Source organism: Pteronotus mesoamericanus, unplaced genomic scaffold (assembly GCF_021234165.1).
Source record: "Pteronotus mesoamericanus isolate MK-2021 breed Mesoamerican mustached bat unplaced genomic scaffold, CSHL_Meso_final scaffold_31, whole genome shotgun sequence".
Lineage (NCBI taxonomy): Eukaryota > Metazoa > Chordata > Mammalia > Chiroptera > Mormoopidae > Pteronotus > Pteronotus mesoamericanus.
The window spans coordinates 35,340,497-35,367,865 of record NW_026555312.1 but is presented as its reverse complement, the minus strand read 5'-3'; the positions used below and the strand labels follow the sequence as shown (position 1 = coordinate 35,367,865).

At 36.0% G+C, this 27,369-nt stretch overlaps 1 protein-coding gene across 2 annotated transcripts in view; it reads right to left on the bottom strand.

Moving 5' to 3' along the window:
* LOC129085608 (E3 SUMO-protein ligase RanBP2-like) overlaps positions 1–27,369 on the bottom strand; it is a 79,690-nt gene that overhangs the window by 12,318 nt on the left and 40,003 nt on the right. The window contains exons 8-24 of one of the 2 annotated variants that reach the window (XM_054592020.1): positions 25,357–25,444; positions 22,984–23,193; positions 21,806–21,987; positions 21,545–21,720; positions 21,247–21,370; positions 20,447–20,608; positions 20,046–20,183; positions 19,824–19,970; positions 18,797–18,976; positions 18,616–18,699; positions 16,168–16,303; positions 12,601–12,695; positions 6,928–11,713; positions 6,297–6,374; positions 2,607–2,777; positions 1,921–2,013; positions 1,032–1,210 (exon numbers count right to left, since the gene is read on the bottom strand). In XM_054592020.1, the coding sequence (XP_054447995.1) occupies positions 1,032–1,210; positions 1,921–2,013; positions 2,607–2,777; positions 6,297–6,374; positions 6,928–11,713; positions 12,601–12,695; positions 16,168–16,303; positions 18,616–18,699; positions 18,797–18,976; positions 19,824–19,970; positions 20,046–20,183; positions 20,447–20,608; positions 21,247–21,370; positions 21,545–21,720; positions 21,806–21,987; positions 22,984–23,193; positions 25,357–25,444 (7,029 nt within the window). The remainder of the gene's footprint in view (positions 1–1,031; positions 1,211–1,920; positions 2,014–2,606; positions 2,778–6,296; positions 6,375–6,927; positions 11,714–12,600; positions 12,696–16,167; positions 16,304–18,615; positions 18,700–18,796; positions 18,977–19,823; positions 19,971–20,045; positions 20,184–20,446; positions 20,609–21,246; positions 21,371–21,544; positions 21,721–21,805; positions 21,988–22,983; positions 23,194–25,356; positions 25,445–27,369) is intronic. The other variant, XM_054592021.1, reaches the window with a different exon arrangement.

The window sequence follows — 27,369 nt, the reverse complement described above, 5'->3', positions numbered from 1 at the left end:
TCTCCCAAAACCCAACAGATATAAAGGTAAACCTTTATAGTCATTTATGTATGTAACAGGAATGTCCTCGGAAATGAGGGAGGGGCTGAGCTGTGCGCGCGCGCGAGAGAGAGAGAGAGAGAGAGAGAGAGAGAGAGAGAGAGAGAGAGAGAGAGAGAGAGAGAGAGAGAGAGAGAGAGAGAGAGAAATCTCGCACGTGCCCTGTCTGGGCAACCAGGGCACGCACGCTTGCAGAGCAAAGGTTTCCAGGGGAAGAATTTAAAAAGCAGTGTAGAAACGCTGTTCCTTTTCTGATCTATCCTCCTTCCCAGCTGCTAGAGACTGGAGTTCCTGGGTCCTGGACTTTGGGCAATGGTAAGAGGGGAAGGAAGGGGAGGCAGCTTGGGCCTCAGGTCTTATGGGCTTGTCAGCCAGTTTCCCCGCTTCCCCAGCCACTCCAGCCAGGGCAGGGCCTCAGAAACAATGTGTGGAGGTGGGGGGCTCATGGAAAGCTGTGGCAGCAACCGGAGCTGTGTTAGGTGTATCCTGCCTAGCCAGGCACAGAGACACTGTGGATAGCAGCCAGAAGGAAGAGGGCAGCAATCGCCAAGTAGGGTGTGTGGCCACAGACTCCGAAAGATGCCTAAAGGCAGACAGCAACTAGAAACCAGCTAAGCTACCGAGTGGTGGCAGAAGGTGGCCAGGTAATTTTCTCTGAGTGTCGTAGAGGAAACAGGCTTTGAGGCAGAAATTTGCCATTATTTCAAATTTTATGATGGTTAAATAAAAGAATCCAATCCTTTCCACAGAACTCTGTCTTTGGAGTTTTGTCTCATAGGTAGTGAGTGGTAGGATGCCCCGCCACCCCCGCACTGTCTGGGTTCAGTAACAAGTAGAACAAAATTCCTCCTTTTCTGGACATAGCTGACTGGTAGATGGATGCCTAATCCAGTTGCTAGGCACAACCCAATATTACCATCTGGTAAGAACATTCTATTTTACCATCAACAAAGTCGGCTGAACCAGAAGGAAAACAATGGAGGTGTTCTTACTTGAGCTTCCTGAACTTTTTGAAGCTCTGATTGAAAGTCCTCCCCATTTCCATTGTCCTCATCAGTATCGCTGCAGGCTCCACAAAAAAATGTAGGTGGAAGTTTTAATGTATCTGCTTTTGCCTTCTCTTCAACTGTTGGTTTCTTTTCCCAAATAATAATACATTCTTTTTCATTTTCTGAAAATCCAGTAATAACACAAACAAAAGAAAGTTAAGATAAAAATAGACAAAGTCCAACTATTATACAATGGCCTTCAATAAAAGCTACAGATTACAGACCCAGGTACAAGTGCTAACAGAAAACAAGAATTACCAGAACGGCATTTTTCACTTCACATTTTTTAAAAATATTTTAAATCCCCATGCGCACAGTGCATAAATAAATGTGGTAATTACAAAACTGGATTGGGAGGTTCCTTTTAACTAGAATTTTCTTTTTTAATATAGTAATTTTGCCTTGGCCAGTGTGGCTCGGTTAGAGTTGTCATCTCATAAACTGAAATGTCGCAGGTTCGATTACTGATCAGGACACATGCCTAGGTTGAGGGTTCGGTCCCCCATCAAGCACATGAGGAAGAACCAACTGATGTTTCTCTCCCTCTCTTCCCCTCTATTTTGGGAGTGAGGGGGTTGGGGCGGGGGGGAGTCCTGACAAATGTGGCTCTCTTGGTTGAGCACTGTCCCACACAGCAAAAGGTCACCAGTTTGATTCCTGGTCAGAGCATATGTCTGGGTTGCAGGCTGGTCCCTGGTTGGTGGATATGTGAGAGGCAACTAATAAATGTCTCTCTCACACATCTGTGTTTCTCTCCCCTTCTTTCTTCCTCCCTTTCTCTCTTTCTAAAAATAAATAAGATCTTTTAAAAAGTAATTTTAACTTAACATACCTGTTAGGTTTTTTTCTAATGGTTTATATTTTTCTGAGTCATCCAGATACAGTTTTCCATTAAGTTTCTTGACAGCTGTTTCAAAATCTTCATCTTAAAGAATAATTGATTTTTATTAAGTAAAAGAATTTCTAGTGTCAGTAGTTTTCCTAGCCAGAAATCTAGAAATTATCTCCAACTTTACACTTTTCCTTACTCCCCACATCCAAATAGCAACTAGTTTTGCCAGTTCTATATATCACAATGCCTCTGTTACTATTAGAACTTTCACTGAGGCTCTTCTCTTGTTTGAGCAGCTCTACTATCATTTTAGCTCATCTACTTATCTCCATGTCCCACAACCCAATCCTTTATATGACTATCCAATTGGTCTTACTGAAACTTTCCTGTAGCTCCTCTGCCAAACAACTCTGATATGGCACACTAAGTTTTCCTCAACAGAACCCCTATCCAACTCATTGTTCTCCCATCCCTCTAGGACTCCAAAAAAATTTTAACTGTTTTCAAATCTTTCAAAATATCTGCCCTGCCCACAGCAGCCATCTAAAAACTGCTTACTGAATAAGTAAATGCAGTTCTTTCAATCGTTACATCCATTGACTATTTACACATACAAAATTTAACCACACCTCCCAATTACTAACATTAGCATGAACAGAACGCTTTCAAAATAACAAAAGATTTACCATCCTCCTCTTCTTCACTAACATAATCTGGTCTATTCTTATAGCAAAAGAAAGTTGGAGGAAGTTTAAGTTTGCTTGCAAGAGCTTTATGCTCAGGAGTTGGGGTTAGCTCATATACAATGAGAACTTCGTCCTCTGAGGGAGAGTCTTCCGATTTTTTCTTCTCTTTTGCTATAATGCAAGTCAAAAAAATTGATAAAGACAAGAGGTTAAGTATCAATATCAATATTCTAACTGAAAATAAAAACCATGGACTTATCTTTAGATTAAAATAGCATACTGATAAACACACACTCTGATGTAGCTTCAATTCTATATAATAATAAATTAGAATAAGTAGTAGGCATTAATTTATAGAATTTAATGTTCTATCAGAAACCCTTAGTGAATAGAGAATCTACTTAAAGACAAAAAAAAAATCATGCTTTTACTTAATGATCATTGAAAAAAATTACTACTAATGGCTATACTTTAAAAAGGTATTTAAGAAGTGCTACCATTATCATATCTGGCATACTAAACAATACTTTGGGAAACTCGGCATGCATTTCCACCAACTAAAAAAAAAAAAAATTAAAGCAATCATAAGTAAAAAGTAGCGTAAATATGAAATTAATGCAAGGCCTACTTTGATTAGTTCTCACAAGGAAAGTTAACAATCGCCAAGGATAGCAGGTAATTTGGGTTACATCCAGTTTTGCATGTGTCAAAGCACATAATAGATAAAATGAAATAAAAACTGTTATTCTTTCTGCTGTGCAGTATTCCATTCTGTAAATGTACCATAGTATTCTGATCCATTCATTTTCTGATGGGCACTTTGGTTGCTTCCAGCACTTGGCTATTGCAAACTGTGCTGCTATGAACACTGGGGTGCACATGAACATTCTGAACTGGTGTTTCAGGATTCTTAGGTTATAATCCCAGCAGTGGAATCACCAGGTCAAAAGGCAGTTCCATTTTCAGTTTTTTGAAGAAACTCCATACTGTTCTTCTGCACAGTGGCTGCACCAGCCTGCATTCCCACCAACAGTGCATTAGGGTTCCCTTTTCTCCACAACCTCACCAGCACTTGTTGTTTGTTGATTTGTTTTTGCTGGCCATTCGGACCAGGGTGAAGTGGTATCTCACTGTGGTTTTAATTTGCATCTCTCTGATGGCTAGTGATGCTGAGCATCCTTTCCTATGTCTCTGGGCCCTCTGTATGTCCTCCTTGGAGTAGTGTGTGTTCAGGTCCTTCACCCATTTTTTAATTGGACTGTCTGTCTTCCTGGAGTGGAAGACAGAAAGAAAGAAGGAGCTCCTACCCTTCGCAACAGCATGGATGGAAATGGAGAGCACTATGTTAAGTGAAATAAGTCAGGAGGTGAAAGATAAATACCGTATGATCTCACCTATAAGTGGAACCTAATCAACAAAACAAACAAAAGCAAGCAAAATAGAACCATAGACACTGAAATAAAGAACAAACTGACAATAACTAGAGGGGAAGGGGAGAAGAATAACGGGGAAAAGAAGGGGAAGGGTCGTTAAGGAACACATATAAAGGACCCAAGGATAAAGCCAAAGAGGTAGGATTTAGGGTGGAAGGTGGGGATAAAATGGAGACAGCTGTACTTGAACAACAATAAAAAATAAATAAAAGAAAAAATAAAAAAATAAAAACTGTTATCCTGTACATCAGTAATACTATAAGAATTTAAGACAATTTCTATAGCTAAAAAACCAACAAGGACAACAACAACAACAAAAAGGGCAAAAAAATGGAGAGAAAAAAATTCTTCAAATAATCTGCTCTGGTCTATAAAAAAAGAATTTCTGGCTATCCAAACTGACAAATGATAAAGGAAGCAATTCATGAAGTATGTAATGTACCAACTGGCACTGTCCAATATGGCAGCCTAGCCACATGTGGCTATTAGGCACTTACAATGCAACCAGTCCAACTGAGATGTGCTGCAAGTATAAAAGTACACTCTGGATTTTGAAGACTTGGTACCAAAAAGAATATAAAATATCTCAGTTTTTAACACTGATTAGAAGTGTAAATGGCACTTAGGATATAATGAGTTAAACTGAATACCACATATTTCCATGCATAATGCACACCCATACTTTTCGCCCAAGCTTTCAGGGGAAAAAAAACTTTTGTTCTAATTTTTTAATTCAATTTTTTATTTATTTATAAACAAAACCGATAATCATATTCCAGGGTATTACTTTGCATACGGATATCGTTACCGCTTTCTAGAGTTACACTTTTAACACATAAGCATAAATAAAAGAATTTAAAACATTTATATAGATAGGAAATTAGTACTACCCATATATAACACACATCCTTATTTTTCCCTCAAAAATTTGGGCAAAAAAGCGCACGTTATACATGGCAAAAAAAAGGTAATTATTAAAATTAATTTTATCTTCCCTCTTTTCACCTGTTTCTTTTGATTTTTTTAAATATGGCTACTAGGAAGTTTAAAATTACACACACAGGTCAAATTTACTTCCATGGGATGGTGCTGATCTGGAGAATTAGCCCTTTTACATTAAACTTGCTTCCCACTCTCCTCCATTACAAAAACGTAAGTGTCAATTCCTAGCTGCAGACAGTACAAAAGCACTGTAAGGATAGATTCTTGTTTCAGTTCTGCTGTGAGCTGGTAAAGACAACTTGAGTGTTATCAGACAGCCTGCTGAGTCCTCATTTCCTCACATCTAAAGTCTTCATCTCTAAGATCCTTTGGGAAGCTGACATACTCAGACTGGAAACAGTGATGCTCTTTGTCTCAAAATAGTATACAGATAAATTTTCTCTTAGGCCAGGGATTCCTATCCTAAGGCCTACAGAGTCTGCGTGTAAATATATGCCCTTTACTAGCTGCGGGGGGGGCAGGGGGAAGCCCTCACTTTTCACATCATTTGTCAATGACTGCATCCTTTAAAATAAAGCTTAAGAGTTATTTGAGCTAGTAGTAAAAGTGGTATACTTTAAAACTGAAGGCCCCAGGAATCAAGGACTGTCACCTTATAAATGTACTTGTTTGGCAACCTATAACACAGTTGGGTTGCTCACAATATGTTTTTTAGACACTTAGGAGTGAGTTTTAATGTCCCTATCTGTGTCTTTGAGTCTTTAAGAGACCTCACTTTCTATTGTTCCACTCTCATTTACAAAAGATCTGTACTACATATATAACATAGCAGGAATATAATGGTGGATGTTAAAAATAGGGTCAACTTTCAAATACTATTATTTTTCTAAACATGACTAAAACAATAGTTCTAATGGGATACTCTTTTTGTTGCATACATGCTGTTGCCGTCACAGGTTTGGATAAATGGCTGAAATTAGTGACTAAAGATAAAGGTTAGATAGAATAAGATCTTTCTTCATTAAGCAGAATATGAAGTACAAAGCAGCAAAATGTAAAGATCACATAAACCTATTTCAAAATAATATTATGCAATAATGAAAAACACAATGACATTCAAGTACATTTAAAAAGAAACGACATTAAAAGGTATTACACCACCAGTCAAAAGTTATTTGCTTTTAAACTGGCATTTTTTAACAAGCACACTGTAGTGTTAAGTACCGAATTCCATACAGCCACAATTACTTTGCTAAAGACTACCAGCTGCTAACAAAACTGATGTCATCTCATACTGAGAATGCTCGCTCTATACCTTTTTTCTCAGGCTGTGAGGAAGGGGTGCTGGTCCAAAAAGCCATTGGATTAGATTTAAAAAGACTAAAATTAAATCCTAGAAAATAAAGAGTATTTAGTTTTTGAACATTTTGATTATCAAAGTGAGTATGACTTTATAAGAAGCCACAGTCCCTCAATTTATACCACTTTGGCCATTTTATGTTCATTTATCCAAGTTCATTCTTTGCTCATTTAAGAAATACTGGCAAGATTACCTTACATAAAATATGGACATCCCAGGGCCACTTTTTCATTTCTTTTGAGTGAGAAGAAAATAACAATAAAACAAAACAGACTCAAGTTAATATTCATGATTCAAGTGTATGGGTGACTAAACTTCAATACCGCATTGGGTTTGTGTGCTCTGCACCAAGCATGACATAAATATCTTCCAGTTATTAAAATCTCCTAAATAACTTACACAAATACTGTTTCTTTGAACACTTGCAGGCAAAATAATTTCAGGAGGAAAAAGACTGCACATATGTGTTATGACCCAACTTTTAGTAAAACATTAGTATCTTACAAAGTGCCTGCATCAAGATAAACAGTAAAAAGAAAAATATAAAATAAAAATTCTGCTTAATCTATTGAAACTAAGTGCTTACCCTTTTCTGGTGTTTTAAATGGGTAATTAGTTGAGAATTCTTCCTTTGGAAAAGCAGCAAAGAGATTTTTGACTTTGCCATCTGAAGACTGTTTAATATCAGAATTCTTTGACTCTTCGCAATTACTGGATTCCGTCTGTCTTTCAGAGCCTCTCTGGACCACTGATCTAGTTTCACTGTTATTTTTTAAAGATGCATTAAAACTAAATCCGAACAAAGACCCAGTAGCTGAACTGTTCCCAAATGTAAATGGTTTTGATTTTTCACTACCAAAAATGCTTTTAACAGACTCTGAACCAAATACAAACTTTGGAGGAGAAACTACTGCTTTTGTTGCTGTTTCAGATGTGACAGACATGTCTCCAACTTCTGAAGTTGCATCTGCTATATCGTCAACCTGCAGTAAATCTGTCCTCTCTTTTGTGGTTTCTTCTAACACAGCTACTGCAATCCTGCCACATGGTGACTCTCTGGGAGTGGTCGCAAGAGAAACGTGAGGTGTTATCAAAGAATCTTTTTCTTGGGCTATTTTTGCTTCATCAAATATTTTCTTAAACGAGTCTGCAACATCCTGTAGTTTAAAACGGACAGCTAAATGTTCTACTTTTCTTTCTCCATCTGCAAAATCACATGCAGTCCACACCCACACTCTTTCTGTCCCTTTCATATTTTGCAAAGCCATATCTGGAGTTATTCTGTGATTGGCACAAAGTTTTAACACCTGGTCCCTTCTCATCACTATGCGAACTTGCTTATTATCATAATTCTGTAAAATCTTTATATCACCAATACCTCTTTCTTTCCACTGACCAACATCTTTATCATACCTGTAGAGTTTTGCTCTGTGGCTAAAAACAACTTGTTCATTTTCCTCACCACTGGACACTTCAACTAGATCAGGCAATGGTACAACAGGTTCAAAGTACTGCCCATCTCTCTCTTCTTCTTGAGTAACATCAGGCTCTTCATCGTTGCCAAGTGTGGTCCCACTCTGATTCAACTTGGCAGGGGACTTAGATGGACTCAAAGCAGATTTAAAACTAAAGTTAAATCCTGTTGTTGACTCACCAAAGCGGAAGAGATTTTTTCTCACAGGGCTACTTGCCAGTGGAGAAGCTTGTACTGAGCTACTACTTACACTATCATCCAAAACATCTTCCCTTAAGTCATAGTTATCCCACTCCAATGTCGGCCCACTGTTTTCAGGATTTGGCTTAGTGGTTATGTCAGAAACACTGGTAGCATCTGCATCTGAATTCTTATTTTCTTCCTCAGTGACTTTTGTTTGATCATTTGTCAAAAACGTTTTGAAATCTTTTAGTCCACTCTTCATTTCTTCAGCTCTCTGTATTAATTTAGCAGCTCTGCCAGTGTCCACTAGTTTGTGTGGAGTTTGAAGTGGTATATCTAATAGGAGCCGCTGACATTCCTCAAATTTCTGTTTGAATTCTTCAGCAAGCTCTGGTGTTTTAAATTTTGCTGCCAGCTGCTCTAGTTTGGCATCGCCATCAGAAAAATCACTAGCTAACCACATCCATGCTCTATCAGATCCAGACAAAGGTTTCAGGTTCATTGTAGTTGTTATCCAATGATTAGCACACACTTTTAGCACTTGCTCTCTTCGCATCAGCATTCTTAGTTTGCCATTGACTTCATTTTTGAGAATTTTTAAGTTCCCCAAACCCCTTTCTTTCCACTGACTTATCTCTGCATCAAATCTAAATAATTTTACCCGTTGTGAATAAAGAACTTTTTCATCTTCTTCTCCTGTTACAAGTTCTACTTTTTCAGGCATCTGAACTACTGGTTCAAAATGGATGTCATCACTGTCCTCAGTCTTATAGACGTCATCATCTTTCTCAAGATCAGCAGAAGCGTCAGCTTTATCAGCCACTTTACCACTTTGCAATGAGAATAATTTTTCCCCAGCACCTGAAAACCCCTTGAAATTAGGGTCTTTTTTGCCAAATTGAAATCCTTCTCCTGAAGTTGATTTTGCAAGATCTGCAAAGGTAAAAGTACCTCCAGTTTGACCAAAAATCACACCACTACCATTCTTCTGACTGCTAACATCCTGAGCCTGAAAACCACTGTCATTTTCAAGGGGCCTTTCACTCTTCTTCTCTTGATTTCCTGGCTCCTGAATGCCAAATTTAAATCCATCAGAAAACATAGGAATAGAAAAATTAAATCCTTCCACTGTTGACTTAGAGTCTACATTAGAACTCTGAAATGTAAATGAAGGTGTATTTTCTTGATCCACATGCCCAAATTTAAATCCCTGTTCTGTGATGCCAAATTTAAAAGGTTTTTCTGAAGAGTTACTTTTAAATCCTGTTCCCACCTGACTTCCAGAAGAGTCATTTAACTTAGTTTTTGAGCCCAATGTGAAAGCTGAAGGAGTTTCTGCAATAGGCTTATGAGTTGGTTTAGAAGCATCACAAGCCACACATTTTAAGGAAGAACTCTCATTTTGCACAAAGCAAACACTACAATCCCACTGTCCTTCCTTCTTGGTGAACACTCCTTCAAATCCACTCTTTGTAGCCTTGCTTGTCTCTGAAGAGGCAGGTGCTGGAATAGCAGAAGTAGGCTGATTTTGTTTACTTGGGTTCTGACAAGCTACACATTTGGCAGTACTTGCTTCATTTCGCACAAAGCATACACTGCAGTCCCACTGTCCTTCATTCTTGGTGAACATTCCTTCAAATCCATTCTTTGTAGCATTGACTGTTTCTGAAGTAGTAAACTTAAAAGAGGCAGGTACTGGAACAATAGAAGTAGACGGACTCGGTTTACCAGGATTCTGACAAGCAGCACATTTTGTAGTATTTGCTTCATTTCGTACCAAACATACACTGCAATCCCACTGTCCATCCTTTTTAGCAAACATGTCTTCAAATCCACTCTTTGTTTTACTTATCTCTGAAGCACCAAACTTAAAAGCAGCAGGTGCTGGAACAGAAGTAGGTAAACTCTGTTTTCTCGAATTCTCACAAGCAAGACATTTTGTAGTGCTTTCTTCATTTCGTACAAAGCATACACTGCAATCCCATTGTCCTTCCTTTATAGAGAAAACTGATTTAAAGTCATTGTTAACAGACTTAGAAAGGTCTCCCTGGCCAAATTTAAAAGAAGGTTGCTGAACAAATGAAGATCCACTTTTATTAGCAGACTTTGCATTCTGGCAGGCATTGCATCTGGATACAGTAGGCTCATTTCTCACTAAGCAAATACTACAATCCCAGTGACCTTCTTCCTTTGGAATTGTCAGTGCAGACCTATCTGGAATATTTTCTGGGCCAGTTTTAACAGTGGAAACAGTTTCAACTAGCAGTGGGCCAAAGACCTCTTTATTGCTTGGGTTTAGATTCTGGCATGAAACACATTTCTTAGAAGTTGCAGCATTCTTTAATGAACAGCTGTTACAATGCCACCAAGAACCTTCTTTCTTTGCTACTTTAAATTCAAAATTCATGTTTCTGGCACCCGATTTGCAAATATCTTTGTCATAACTTGTGGGTTCTTTTACGTTTCTCATAGCCTTGTTTGTTGTTGTGGCTACTGTTGCATCTGAGGTTTTCAAAATATTTTGAGCCTCTTCAAACTTGCATTTAAAAAGTGCTGCTTCCTCAGGAGTTTTGAATCTAACAGCAAGTTGTTCTGGTTTGGGCAACTCATCTGCATAATCAACAGCATGCCATACAAAAGATCTGTCTGACCCAGCATTTGGTATCAGCTTCATATCTGGACTGATATAATGATTTGCACAGATTTTCAATACTTGCTCTCGTCTCATCAGGAGGCGAATTTTACCGGATGTTTTATGCCTTAGTATTTTTACATTGCCAACTCCACGTTCCTTCCATTCTTTGGATTCTGCATCAAAACGGAACAATTTTCCACGATTGCAAAAGAATTCTTCTTCATCTTCCTCACCAGTTTTTACTTCAATCTTATCAGGAAGAGGAACCACAGGCTCAAAGTGAGGGCCGTCATCATCATCCTCAGCATGGGCACTCCCTCCATCTGCTTCATGATTCTTGCTGGCCAGCTCTGGAGCAGATGCTCCAAATACCGATTTTCCTGGACCATGGAATGTAAACATATCATCACTTCGACGAAAACCAGGATTCTTTTGATTTGGGCCTATGCTTTCAGTAAATGAAATTCCAGGTACATTTTTGCTTCCGAAATTGAATGTATTTCGAGGTCCAATGGTTTGACTAGCTTTTGCTGCACTGTAACCATCTCCCTGTAAAGGTTTTTCTGAAGTCAAAAGACCTAAAAGGCTTTCGTTGTTATTGTAAACCGTAGAAGGGGGTTGTGTCACAACTTGTGGTGAGGAAAACGTGAAATCACCATCATTTGATTTGAAGTTGGAGTTAAATTTAAAAGGAGCTGGCTGTGTTGTATGCGCAGGTGCTGTCAAAGATGGCCTTATTCCTTCATCTGGCACAGGCTGAACTAAATTAGTTTTACCAAATTCTATAACCTTAGATTCTGCAGATCTTGAAGCATGAGCTGAAACTGGAGGTTTTGTGAAATAACCTGGTTCTGGCAAAGGTGGATTTGTGCTTGTCTGTTGAATATTGTAATTAAAGTAATCATCACCCCTGGGTGACAAAATTCCTGTGGCAGGAGATTCAAAACGCAATGGAGGACCATACATCTCTTGAGAGAACATACAAGCAGTTGTGCCTTGCACTGGTGGTGTGTGCATCTGTTGTGAATAGGCATAAATATGCTGTTGCGGTGGAAGCCTATTCATGCCATAAACTGGACCCTAAAAGAAAAAAAAGTTAAACTTTTCGGAGGTTGTCTACAGAAATACAGGTAACTAGATTCAAACCAAATTTCACAAACCACAAATAGAAATATGATAAAGTAAAGATATCATTAGGTAACACAGAGCATTATTAAGAAAAGGCAGCACTGCTTACAAAGATATGTAAAATTATATCCTTGTTCTCATATAATAAAAACTGCCTTAACTAACAACAGCATCTTAAAAATTTAGTATTTCCTATAATAAATATATAGGAAATGTATCTTCTTCATTCCTAAACATGTCAAATGATATCAACAATAATAACGATGACTAACATTTATTGAGTTTGTACTAATGTGCCAACTGAGCAATGTTCTAAGTACATATATTATCTCATTTTGATATCCTCAAAAATCCTCTAAATTAAGGCATTATTATCCTCATTTCACATATGAGGAAACCAATGTACAGAGAGGTTAAGATGCTTGCCCACGGGCACAATGATAAGAAAAGCCAGGGCCTAAACACACTAAGCCCTCTGTCTTTAAACTCTGCATTCAACTACTGTTGTAATATTGGGTCTTAGACATTTCATACCTGGAAATGCATACTACATGGTGGTTCAGCAAGGACATTGCAGTCCTATTTCTGCCAAAACAGAATGATGAAGGACCCACCACCACCACCATCACCCCATTTAAAAATATTCTAAATGTTCACACTTATTGTAACATGAAAATAAGATGACTAAGAAGCATGACTTCTGTGTCTGGAGATAAATGTAAAATATCAATATCTTGTGGGACATAGAAGTTCTAATGCTGAACTACTTGAATTTCTTTGAAGGAAGCCTAAGCAATTAAAAAAGATATTTATAAGTGCATTAATTATTCCTTTGTTACCTTTGTGGGAGTAACATTAGCTGCTGGTCTGAGAAGATACTGGGAGTTATATGCTGGTGACTGACTATAATATACTGAAGGGCCAGTAGTTGCAACTAAAAAAGAAAAAAGAAAGAAAGAAAGAAAGAAAGAAAGAAAGAAAAAACTGTTAAAAAAATCTATACTACAGTTAAGACTATCTAGGCAAGAACTATAAACACAAATAGAAATCAAAGAAAAATTCAAAACTACATAGTTTTTTTTTTTTAATTTCTATGTATCAAAACACACCATAAAGAAAATTATCGATGACAAATTAGGAAATACTGCTAAATATGACACACGAGGAGTAAGAGCACCATAGTCAACGAGAACAAGCACCTCACACGCATCAAGAAAACAAGGACGAAGTGGATGGTCCACTTTTCCAAGAACAAGTGATATGATGTGAGCTCACAACCATGTTCCAACATCAGAAATATTGGCAACAGACTAGTCATAGGAAGAGTTTAAGGAATCAAAATGCATCTGATGGCCTCGTGGCCATGTTTTTTGAAGTGAGCCTTGAAAATCTGCACAATGACAAGGTTGCATTTTATAAGCTCGAGCTTAGAATGCTCAGATCTAAAATCACCGGACAAACTCATCAAAAACGATCTCATAAGTAACACAAAATGTGTTCCTTGTTGAGGTGAGGGGCTGACACTCATGCTAATGTCCAAACTATTTCCTCCTTCTGTTTTGTGTGAATTTTACCAGGAAATTAACAACTAGAAGACACGCATGTTGATGGTAAAACTAGCAACAGTGATTTGCTTGATCTGTTTAATGAAAATTTTACCAGAAAACAATACAACTTACAGACTCTTTAGGTATTCACACAGAAGAAGAAAACAGAAATTGTGACCCAAGAGATGCTACACAATTGATCTGGGAAAGCACTGAAAAAGACCTACAAAAAGATAGCCAAGTCTAAAAAACTGCCAAAGAGGCCTGAGTCTAAATTTTGAAAACTAATGGAACTGCCTGGTGAAGATGGTTATTTTGCAATACTCTAGTGAGTAAAGAGGCACAGAACAAGCTGATGGATATATGCCCAGAATCAAAGTCTGAAATTGAACTAGTGACTTTATCATTGACTAGTGACTGTTACATAGATGGGGACAGGGGGTAATGGAAGAACTATTAAAGACCTCTTAAAAACCTACTACAAAACACACCAAATGAATAGGTAATTCAGGAAATAGAAGCTAAAATTGTTCAAGAAGTCTGGTATACAAAACTTAAAAACTGACACTATTTTTATTCTTAAAAATTAGGTTATTATAAGCTGATAAGTTAACATTAGACAACAGTACAAAGAGATGGGCACTATTAGATATCGGTGATGAGTATAAACTTGCGTAACTTTTCTATAAAGCAATTTCCCAACACAAAACAATTTTTAAAATACCCTACAATCCTGGGAATGTGTCTGAAGATTATTTATAACAGCAAAAACAGGAAATAACAAAAATAAGGGAATAAAATTTATACGACTTCCACATGATAAACTACTGTGAACTCAGTAATAGCATTTTCAAAAATATTTAATAACAAATGCTTAGAACTTAAAGTAATATTTAAAAAAAGAGGCTTACTCATCTACATACAAAGTAATATATGATAAAAATCTCATTAAAATTTCTTTATGGATACAAAAAGACCAGAAAGAAATGCTCCAAAGTGTTAAAAGGACTCTATTTGATACTGTTAGCCTTTCATTTTATTTTCTTTATACTGTTCAGTATGTCTTAGTATTTCCTGTAAGTTTATTAATCATTTTTTTAATCAACTTGTTTTCAAAAGACAGGACCATGTTGGTATATTGTTACATTCATTAAGAAAAAACAAAATCTGTGAAAACAGGAATGAAAATCAGGAGACTTGAGCCCTCCTCCTTGCAGGCCACAAAGCTAGCGGCTTTGTGACCTTGTCCATTAGCTATTTGAGGTCTCGTTTTCCCTACTGTAAAATGAGGATGTGCTGCTTCTACACATTTCATACAGTAACTGAAAGAATGAGATAAGCTGAATGTTAAACAACCAGAAGAAATTTAATGCTTATACACAGAAAAAATGGAAATTGACCCAAAAGGTGCCAAATAATCAATTCCACACAGCACTCAAGAAGCCCTAGGAAAAGCTGTATATAGTACACAAAGTTTTCAAGTAAGCAATGTTTGAACTCTTGACAGCTCATACATTTGTCTATGACTTACGACATTTAATAAGTTTGACTTTCTTGATACTATTATTTTGCCTATATTTAGAAGATACTGCCACAAAAGGATAGTGGGGCAGCCTTAAGTATAGCCCCCAAGGAATATCACACTAATGTACTAATTTAAACTAGACCAAGGCATTCTAAATCTTTCCTTGGTTAAAACTAATTAGAAAAAAAAATAGGCACTATTACCATTTCAGTAATCTGTCTCATGTAAAAGAAATCTATTTTTGTCATTATTTCTGGGTGCCTGAGTGCAAGGTATCATACTGACAAGTTACAGTTCTAGCAATAATTACCTTGAACAAGAATGGTTAAGTTACCTAACCTTTCTAAACCCATTTCCTCATGTATAAAATCAGAACTAGTAATAGGACCTACCACTCTGGGTTACTGTAATTAAATAACACCATATACACAAAAACACTTTTGCACACAGACAACCCACAGGAGGCACTATTACTGCCCTTTGGTTCATTGTTTACCATATACTGTAAACAAACACCTAAAACACACCCTTACACAAATCCTCACAGTTATCATTTGAGTAAAATACTATCTCCATGTTTCAAACAGACAAACTGGCTCAGAGAGGTCAGTAATACAACACAACTTCATAATCTAATATGCTCTACCTTCAAACTCTTTTCTTTTATGTATAACCATATATTTCAAAACAAACAAGATTTCCTATGGATGTCATACCTCTGAATATTTCATCAAAATAATTCCTGAGAAGTTGAAGTTTGTTACTAGGCATCTCTTAACGCATATCTGTATCAGTTAATATTTTTCAATTACAAGGAATAGTTCCACCTCAGTCTCAGCTCCTCTGACATGTGCATTAAAAGGTTATTCTTCAAGCCTCTGCATACACAGTATCAGAAAAAGCTTGTTCTGTTTCTGCTTGGGAGTTACAAAAAATCTCAGTAATATCAAATACAGCTTAAGTAGCATATAAGCAGACATCTATAGACAAGTGTACAAACAAATGTACAGCCCTGGCTGGTGTGGCTCAGTGGATTCAGTGCCAGCCTGTGAACCAAAAGGTCGCCAGTTCGATTCCCAGTTAGGACACATGCCTGGGTTGTGGGCCAGGTCCCCAGTAGGGGACACTCGAGAGGCAACTACATACATTGATGTTTCTTTCCCTTCCTTTCCTTTCTTTCTCCTTCCCTTCCCCTCTCTAAAAAATAAGTAAATAAAATCTTTTTTAAAAAATAAAACAAAACAAATGTACATACACAAGGTGATTTCACAAGTTATCTATTTGAAGGAGAGGGACGTACAGTGATTTACTAACGTATCTAGTGGCCAACTCACTTGTTAATGGAGCCCCATGAAAAGTCTGTGATCCCTGATACCCATCAGGCACTGAATCTGGTCCATAGCATTCTGTAGGCCACCGATGAGGAGACCCTGAGTTACTGCTATTTAGTTTCAATTCCTGCATTTCTTTCTGTTGGAAGAAGAAGAAAAAAAAAACTAAGGTATTATATAATGCTAAAAACAGTGATAGAGCAAACAAATTATTTTAAAATTTAAATACCTAATGATGCCTTTTAACACATTCTACATTCCAAAAAGATCTGAGTACCAGGTGCTAATTTAAGAACATGATCCTTAATTTGTTAACAACTCATTAGCTCCCATTCTCTCATTCCTTAGTACCATTACCTGGTTCATTTGCTCTATGTTAAGAATTAGAGTTAGTGCTAACCTAAACAACTAAGTAACCTCCTAAATGGTCTCATCTCCATTTCCATTCTAAACTTGCCTTAATTAATCTTTTTAAAGTTCAGCTCTAGCCAAGAAAGTTACCTACAGATTAAATTTCTTTCTCTGACATTCATGGTCCTCAGCAGTACCATCCCAAATATCCTTCCAGCATATCTCCTTTCCACACTGCTTTACTCTTCAGTCCACGTGGACTATTCAACATTCCAAATTATCTCCCAATACTAGTCTTCCACTTAGCCACATCTGATGTAACAAAACACTAGTTATCCCTCAAGGTGATGCTCAAATGCTCCACTAGAAAAAAAAAAAAAAAAAAAACAACTAATACTTGCTCTGAATATACAGGATAGGGCAAAAATATGTTTACAGTTGTGAGTATGCAAAACAGTTTATTCTTGTGTCACCATTAATTATTGTATTATTTTCCATACACAAAACTGTAAACGTGCTTTTGCCCACCCTGTATTATGTATATAATATATTCCCAAGCACTTTACCTAAGTTTTCAATCGTTACACAGATATTAGTAACTTACATATTAATATGAAAAAAAAAATGTAGAAAATGGCACAGACTTGAAACCAGATCTTACTCCAAAAACATTTTCAAAACACCATTCTGCTGCCTAGACACAGGGGCAGACATAAAGCCTTCATATCTATGTGGCTAGCTATCAGATCTCTGCCATTTCACAGACAATTAAATGACAATACTCTCCCCAACCCTACAGCCTATAAAATGCCCTTTACAAAACAGGCATTTATCAAGAAATTACTTCTTAAAAAAAAAAACTATCATGGGTGTCAGACAACAGGTCACTTCTGAAATCAGCATCAAGTATCTCTACATAGGCGCAGGTATCTAAGCAGTTATAACAGATATGTCCAGCATGTCTGCTACCCTCTTCTATGGGTATTTTCAAATACAACTTTCCCAAAAGCCATACCTACTGGGATCAAAAAATCTCTCGAATTTTCAAACTAAATAAAATTTTCCCACTCATCCATCTTTTATGTCTAGTCCATATGCTGTACATCCATAAAAAAAAACTGGTGGCATCAACAAGAAAAACTTACTGGTCATTACCAGTATCTGGACCATAGTTTTGAATGTGTAGTTAATGTTATAATCATAACTTTAAAATTTCAAACAACTAGAAAATGAAATGAGAAATAGTTTCAACAACTGCCTGGCCCAAGACAGTTAATTAGTGACAGAATTAGTACTGGAATCTAGCTTTACAGGCATACTGAATAGTGTTCCACAAAAAAAATGTTTGGTGGCTGAATCCCAAATGTCAAGACTGTATGTAATATCACATCAAGCCACAATTACACAAAATGGACAGAAAAATCTTTGTGCAAATTCAAAAGTTTGCTCACCTCCCAAAAGCATGTTTAATGCTCACACACTGCTAATAGCACTATGAAAACCAGACAATTATCACTTAACCTTGATGTAACTTTAGAAGTATGACTGCTTTAGTTCTTGCTCAATAAACATGAAACAACCTACCTGTACTTCCAATTCCAAAGAAGTTCATTATAGTTAAGGTTACTTTCATATAGTTAAAGTAAGATTATGGACATATAAATATTTCCTAACATAACTGAGTCAAATTCATATGAAAGTATTAAAAAGATAAAACATTTTCTGAAATTTAAATAATTTGTTGATTCCTAGCTAGAAATATGACACACACAACCACAGTCTGAGAAGTAAATTTACAGACCAAGGTACAATTAATATTTTCGCTAGTTCAATTCAATTACTTGCAAGCCTCCTCTACTCCAGACAATGCTATGTTTTGGATAAGTTGGTACCTTTGAAGGATTCATATTTAGTGGAAGATGCAGACATAAGTGATTTCAAAAATATAGTGTCGATATGGAGTATGTAAAACATAGTAGGATTCTATACAGTACCACGGCAAAGGGACATTTTGAATAGCCCTAGAAAGAAGTGAGGGAGTGGACAAGGAAGGAATCCTGGAAGAAGGGAGGCACAAGATAAAGAAATTAAGGGATTTACCTTAATGGCCTCTACTTGTTGGCAGATCATTTTCAGTAAAGAATTTTGATCTTCTGCCCATTGAGGTGGTGCTTTGGGAGAATACTAAAAAAAAAAAAAAAAATAACAACAAAGCAGTACTTAAGACATTCAGAATAGAAACATATTCCACAATGGAATAATTCACTCCTTTCCCACTAACCTTGTAACTTTTACTTGGCGACAGAGAATATTTGGTGGGAGATGGTGTAGAATGTTTCATTTCTGAATCTGCACTACGCAAGGATCCATTTTTATAAAGAGGACCTCCTTCACTATAGTCATCCAGTTCCTGCATGACTGAATTAAACATCTCTTTTACAGACTCCAGGGGCACAGGCAACTAAAAATAAGAGGCAGGAATCAAGGGCCTTAGTTTGCAAAAATACTGAAATAAAAATTCTTAGATAAATGTAAGATTTTATTCTATTTTATTAATGTACTTACCTTTTCTCACCTCTGTTATTACAAGCACTTTATACTTTAATAACAGACATGAAACTGCTATGTTAACCAAAAGTATTCTCACTCTAAAGTCTATACTGTTTCTGTTCTTTCTCTTAGCCGTAATAATGGCAGAAGAATGTTAATATGGGAAATTTTTCAATGTGAGCAAAATGTTTACTAACTGATTTTGAATATGGAGAGAAATATAGATGCTAGAATGCACCAGACAACATAAATCCTAATCTGAGAGCAGCAACACTAATTAATCAACAAAATATTTATAAAGTTGAATATAACTGAAATTATCATCATGACAGTCTCAAACTGCTAAGAGTTGGAAAAAAAATATAGCAGATGATGAGGATCAGAAGAAATGATCTGAAGTTGTCAGACATCTACTTTTGATTTCAGTAAAATGTTTAACTGTAAAATTAATTAAGAACTAGTCTTTGGAGCCAATAGGTTGCCACACCAAAAAAAAATAAATGTCCTGCCTTTGAAAACTTTTCTAGTTCCCCAACAAATATTTTTATAACAGTATAAACCTAGATTCCCAATTTAAAAAATAAATAAATAAAACCTAAGACACAGCAACACTAATTAAATACTGAAACACAGAGTCCTTCTTGCGCATTAATTATGAGGTATTACTGAGCATTTTTTGAAACTACCAAAATATAAAACCAAGGCAAAAACACCACTAACTGTCAATAATAAGAAAGAACAAAAAACCTGCAACTTACTTTTTTGACTACTGAAAGATTTGAATCACTTTCATCTAAAATCTTTATTAGGTAGTCCCTGGTCTTTCTCAGATAATTTTTGCATTCTTCCTGTTCTTCAGGAGAAAGGGCATCATTTTCAATATCTTCTGCTTTTCTGTGAAAAATCTACACAAAGAATGCTTTTATGAAACAATTAGGCTTTTAAAATAAAAAACTTTCAATTCAAGTGCATTTACTTACCAGTGCAAGATTCCAGTAAGAAACAACATTTTTAATAGATTCAAAAGCAGCCATAGCATCTTCTATATTTCCATTAACGGCATCCAATATAGCAAATGTTATGTGTGCTTCCTCTTCATATTCACCAATTTCAAAAGCCTAAACACATTTAAGTAATTTTTAATCAAATTGTTTCAACCCAGAATATCAAACCCAATCAACTTCCCAAAGATTTTATATGATCTAATAATGAGATTAACATCTCAGTATCTTTTGTGCCTTTAACAGCTGGTTCATTTAAACAAGACTACCAATAAATAGTCTGGCAATTATTTTAAGCAGTTTATGCCTCCATTTCTTTATTTATATACTGGAAATCCACATCCCCAGTTAATTAACCAAGGAACCAAACCCTCCATTACCTGGATGTCTGCACTATGAAAGTGTTTAAACAGAGGGTCAGTAGGTTCAGGAATACTGCTCTTCTTTTTGATCATCTTCAGTAACGGCAAAACCTTCTTCCAATAATGTACACTTCTGCCTATGTATTCCCGCTGATCATAAAAAGAATTAAGACCACTGCCCTAAAACAGAAAGAGAAGCATACAACCTCAGGAACAGAAATGATCATATCTAAAAATTCACTTTATAAATGGTCTGAACTGGTTCAACTACTAATCAAAGCGAGACAAAATCTCAAGTCATATGCCCAACTCTCCAAATACTGGAATAACTCATTACCAGTGATCATTCTAGACCCAAATTTTAAACACTTTTAAACAGCTGAAATCTGCCATTCTAATGTCATTGGTCAAAAGGCTGAACATCTACACTTCATCTTGCCACAGAACCTCAAATATTTAGAAAGATCTATATAATGCCCTTGCAACAAAGCCTTCTGCTACTGAACATTAAGAAACTTCCAGACTAAACAATAGCTGTAACTTAATTATTAAGTTATAAGAGTAACAGCGAATATTTATGTAGCATTTTCCATGCCAGGCACTGTTCTACCTACTCACATATTAACTATATTAACTATATGGCAGGATTAAAGAAATACATATCACTTGGCATAACATGAATAAGTTGCTACTGTTAGAGAACTAAGTGATTTTCGACAAGCTGCTACTGTTAGAGAACTAAATGATTTTCGACAAAACATTTATGGTTTTTCTATGAAACAGTGTTCTTAAAAATGTTTACACTTTAATAAACTCACCGTTTTCTGAAGGTATCTTGCCCAATGTACAAGCAGAGCAGGTTGAAGGCCATGTTTTTCCTGGCCTCTTAGAGTATTTATATCATGCTGAACTAGAAGTCGCAATTTTGCTGAGGTTCCAGGGCTAAAGAGAGTTTTATTTAATAAAACTGATTTATAAACATGCATTTCAACACTTACATGTTTGTTAACTATCACACAATAAAATATCTGGAAATAAGTTTTTCAATTAAATGGGTTTTTAAATTAAGAAATGTATACAGTAAGTTAAAAGAATATTTTTTGTATTGCTACTTACATTGCTTTCCTGTGAATCAGCTTACAAACTGCATCCCACCAAGATTTTTGTCTCTCTGTACAAAGCTGCTTACACACAGGAAGTGGCAAACATAGAGGCTGATAGAAGTTATGGTGAGAACTACATTTCTCCTTTAGTTGTAAGTGGCTGGTATATATTACTCCAAGTAGAAATACCTATTTTGTTTAAAGAAAAATCAATTTAAGTTAGAAAAAATTAAACAAAACTCAAAATATTTAATTTGTTAAAATCTTTGCTTACTTCAAGATCTAAAATACATATTGACTCAGGTGCGTTTGTTTCAAGTCTTGAGGTTTCCTGGGGCAAATGATGAAATAGCTGTTTTAGCCACTTTCGAATTGCAGGTGGTGTAGGCAACAAATTCCACTGTAAACCAAGCCAAGTAAGGTGCTGAAGGCTACCATTATGTGCTCGAATGGCACCTGAAATAAAGGCGAAAAGTACTGGCTTTGAAAACTTTGTGTCATTGGTTCTGCCAACAACTGATTCACATTAAATGTACCTTAATTTTCTTTATCAGAGCTGAGGAAAATTCTATGATAAGCAAAATTTCACGTTCTTATTAAAAAGTACAAGGTATTCAAAAAAAAAAAAAGTACAAGGTATTCAAACTTTATGTCTAGCAATTTTAAAAACAGTTGATTGGAGACAGTTCTTTCCAAGTCCACTGGAGGGGGGAAAGAAGAGAGCGACTCACTAGAACTCAATAAAACAATATCTGATGGGCTAAATAAAGAAGAGTCACCCACTACAAAATCTTGAAAGAATGCATTTGCCTTTCAGTAAAGAGTTAAACAGTAACTCTTTAAAACAATGGGATACCACTACATTAGGACAATAAAGAGAACTTTTCTTCTAATAGATATTCAGTACTGAAAAAGTTACAAAAGCTTCTGGAAGCATTAAAGAGGTACAGCCTTTCTGGCAACATAGCAGTTTGCAAGTTTCTTAAACATATTCATCAACTTTGTCTCAGTAATTGTTTTTAGGAATCTACTGAAAAATTTGATATGGAGACATTTTATATTCAAGTTTTCATCACAGTATTATTTTTAATAGTGAAAAACTGGAAACATCTTGGATGTCCAACAATAATAAACCGGCAAGCAAATTATGGCTAATTTATGAAACAGATTATACTGCTACTGAAAGTGATATTGACAAAGACAGACACGATGGGAGAGAATTCCTCAAAGACAAATCATATGTACAGTATAAACAACAATTAAGAAGAAAAACATCTGCTACTACTGCTCACCACCATCATCCATCCCCACAAAAAACCTAAAAGGAATACAAGAAGATCTTAAGTCATTACTTCTGGGTAGATTGTGGACAATTTATTTCACTTTCTGCTTTATTTTTGTCACATAAGAGGATTAAGATGCAAAATGTTTTCTTTAAAAGACACAACTTACCAACATCATATCTAGCCAAATCATCAGGTTCTGGTGCTTCTACATCAATGTTTCCAATATCATCACTACCAAGGAAAGAGCTATCCTTAGGTGACTGACTAGAAAACAGAGCATCATACAATGCAGATAGCCCACTTTTACTGGCAAAGGATTCTACAACCTCTTTTAAAAAATCTTGCTTGTCACGACTTAGGTTTAGTAGCATGTGCCCTGAAAAACAAATTATTTCCATCATTAAAAATATACAGATTGTTTGTACTCGTCTCTCTCAATAGTTTTATTCACATATCCTAAGGAGGAAATAAAATTATCTGAGACATAATCACCCAACCCAACCACCACATCTGAACAACCACCACATCTTAGGGTGCTTATGCAAAAACTAGATTATAGGTTTAACAGTATCTGTGTCTACATGCTAAAGTAAAAGGGAAAGAAAAAAAGGAGACAGGAATGTATATAAATAGCAAAACTATTTAATTTTTAAATTAAATTATTATTTTTAAACTATTTAATTTTTAAATTAAATAATTATAAAATTATTATTAATTTTAAATGGAAAAGAGTGGGATTAAAAGTGGCCACAGAAGAGCAGGGCCAAGCTCAAATTCCTTGATCTGATGCACTGATTTCTAATGCCGGCTGGTCAGAATTCTTCTTTAAAAATCCTTTAAAACATACTTATTTCCAGGCCCCACTCCCAGAGGTTATGATCCCATAGGTTTGGGGTGAATAATCTATTTCAAAAACACTCCTTGGATAAAGTTCTAGTACATGCTACAACATGGATGAACCTTGAAATACTATTCTAAGTGAAAAGAGTCAATCACAAAAGACCATATAGTGTATGATTCAATTTGTATGGAATATCCATATAGAATAGAAATGTCCATAGACAGATAATTAGTGGTTAGTTAGGACTAGGAGGTTTGAGGGAAACTGGGGCATGACTGCTAATGGGTAGAGATTTCACTATAAGCTAATAAAAATGCTCTTAAATTGACTGTGGTCAAAGTTGTATAACTGTGAACATGCGAAAAGCAATTAAAATGTAAACAGGTAAATTACACAGTATGTTCACTTTATCTCAATTAAACTGTTTTAAAACAAAACCAAAAAATTCTCCTTGGGGTAATTCTGCTGGTCAGTCAGGTCTGGTTACCACCAGACTATTATCTCTCCAAGAGTTTGCAGAGACAAGTTCAGAAATGCCCAGATCAAAGACATTAAAACACAGTTTAGTTTATAAACTGTGACACCCTGCAAAGTCACCTATGACAGCCCTGAAAGGTAAGAATGGAGACAAATGTTAAGAAAAAAGATGGAAAGTTACTTCCTTAAGAACTGAAAGTCTACCTTCCACAGAAAAATAAACTGTGAGATATTGTAGAAGAGCAATATAAGCTCAGACCAATAGCCTAACTACAGGCCGAAGCTTACAGGAATTTTGATTTAATACTACTTCTCCATCTTTACAAAGGTCATTCAATTTATGTCAAAACTGCTTCCTGGCCCTTGCCATCATGGCTCAGTTGGCTGGAACATCTTCTGTAAAATGAAACATCGTGGGTTTGATTCCTGGTCAGGGCTTGTGCCTAGGTTGCGCATTCAGTCCCTGTCCAACAATCGATGCTCCTCTCTCACATTGATGTTTCTCTTCCTCTCCCCCCCCCTTTTCCTCTCTCTCCCCCTCTTTGTCCTCTCTCTCTAAAATCAGTGAGCATGTCCTCAGGTGAAGATTAAAAACAAATCAAACAAACCAAAAAAATAAAACCCTGCTTCTTAGAGAAAGCATTCAGTTCACTGCTTGATTCAGTGGCTACATGAACAACTTGAAGTTTTTGCCTTAGCAAAGCCAGGTAACATAGAACAAACATTTAGAATCTATACCAAATAGTCAAACCTGGGAATAAATCTACAAATTCCAAGAGCCTTATAGAATTTCAGTATAATCTATTTTCCTTATTATGCTGTCAATTCCTTAAGAGAGATACCTGCATCTTCCTCATCTTTGTATCCTCCATAACAAGTGTCTTACAAGCAATTGGTGTTAAATGGTTTGTAATTCAGTAAATATTCTTAGTATAAAAACTGCTTTAAAATATTCAGATGGAGTCTCTAGCAGCTAGATAAAGGAGGGGTTAAGGAGATTCTCCACCTAGGAACACACAATATCAAATATTTTTCCTTTTTCAGAATATACCATTTCTTCTAATTCTTTACCTCTTGCCCTAATCAAATATGGCAAAGAGAAACATGTAATTTTGACAAATCTCTCCTGGAAAGACAGAAGATATTATCACAAGATAAACTGTAACAAATATATTTTCTTTTTTTCTTTTTAAAATAAAACCAGTCATGCATTACTATTACCTGACTGACTCAGACGATCATAGGCCATTGTTTCCAGCAGATTTTCTCCACTTTCTCCTTTTATTAATTTAATCTTTGGTCTTGGAATCTGTTAGTTATAATCAAAAATTTTAATTTAGTGATAACTTTTTTAATAGTAGGATGGCCCTTTGGTTACATCATGCTTTTTTGATAATGCATAAACAGTCAGCCAATGGTTAAACTGAGCTGAGAAACCAGCTGCAAGAAACTAGGTACCAAGGAATTTAAATACTCTATAAAAGATGCCTTCAAAGAACAATTCTTACAAATTACTTTCTACTAAAAAAAGCACATTCCAATGGCATTTGGGAAAATGAAGTATTTAGTTAGAGAACTTTTCTACCCTGTAGAAACAGAACCATATAGCAGCAGAGATGACAGCCCTACTTTACTCAGCACAGGAACCATACTTGGAAATGCCATACTGAAAAGCACATTTTCTAGGAGCATGGATAATCTGGGATTCCACTGGAATAAACTGGAACAATGAAGAGAATAAAAGGACTCCAAACCATGTCTATGAAAAAGTTAAAAGAATGATGAAAAAACACAATGCTCCCTTCTGATAGTAAGAAAACTACCTTGGGAGCGGGGGAATTGTGGAAAGAAGGGGAAGAGATTAGTCAAAGAACATGGATGAATGATACGTGGACATGGACAACGGTGTGGGAACTGACTGGGAGCGGGGCAGGGGCTGGGTGGATGAGAACAAAGAGGGGAAAATGTGATACCACTAAAAGAATCAACAAGAATTTTTTTAAAATTACCCCATAAAAGAAGGTCTAAATTTTTTTAGTAGCATCAAAAGAAAAAACACAAATGGGTAGCAGCTTGAAAAATATTTTTACTCCATGTAAGGAAGCACCAAAAACCAAATTACCCAAAAATGCATAGGGCTTTCTTGAAATACAGTGAATATCTGTTACTGAAAATGTCCAGTCATAGGCAATGACTGGAGATATCCTACAAATAACCACAGAAGTACAGCTGGGGTAACTGCTGTTAATTTCTAATGACTTTCTCAATTGGTAGTGGGAGTGTAATTTGGTACACACCTCTGAGATGTCAGAATTTTGGCAAGAGCTCTATAAATTGTAAGTGCATGGATACACTTTGATCCTGCAATTCTTCTTCCAGAGGTTTAGTCTACCCATAAATTTTCACCTGTTAAATGGCACAGGTTAGTCACTATAGAATTATTTGAAGTAGCAGAGCATAAAAGCAAAAGTAAATTAATGTCTTGGTTTAGGGCACTGGTTTAAACACTCCCCTGCCTCCCAAAAAAAAACTATGGTATATTCAAAAATGGAGTAATATGCAACCATCGAAACAAGTGAGGATGCGTTATTCATGCTTTCTATATTGACATGGAAGCAACACCAAGATATATTTCATAAAGCAAAATAAACAGAATGTACAGAATGTTTTCTATCTGCACTTTTTAAGGGGAGTGGGAGTATATGTGTTGTGTGTATGCTTGTCTATGTATTAAAAATTTCTTCAAAACTCACAACAAATTACTAACATTAGTTCCTGCAGGGAAAAGAAGTAAATGACTAAGGAATAGAGGTAGGAATTTTTACAGTACTCTTACCCACAAGTTTTCTAAACATGATGCCAAACTTTGTCATCTATAACTGTTAAAGAGCTCAAAACTCATAAACCTAGCCTCTTTTACAAAATTACTCAACGGCTATTATTTGTGACCAGTTATTAGTTATAAATCCACTCAGTCACATTATCTCAAGTCAGAATTTCTTCATCTTAATAAAAAGTTTCAAGAGAGATTTTATGTGATGCCTAACTGAAATGCAGATGTGCTTACTAAAACCATGGCTCTCCTTTGATCAAGAGTCTGAAAACCCTGCCATTAAAGAAGTCAGCCTGATATGATTCCATAAGGACCCCTATGCTAGTCCACACCTTTATTGGATACTTATCACTTGATACTTAAGCAAATGATAATGTAAAATCCAAGTACCCAAGAGGCTT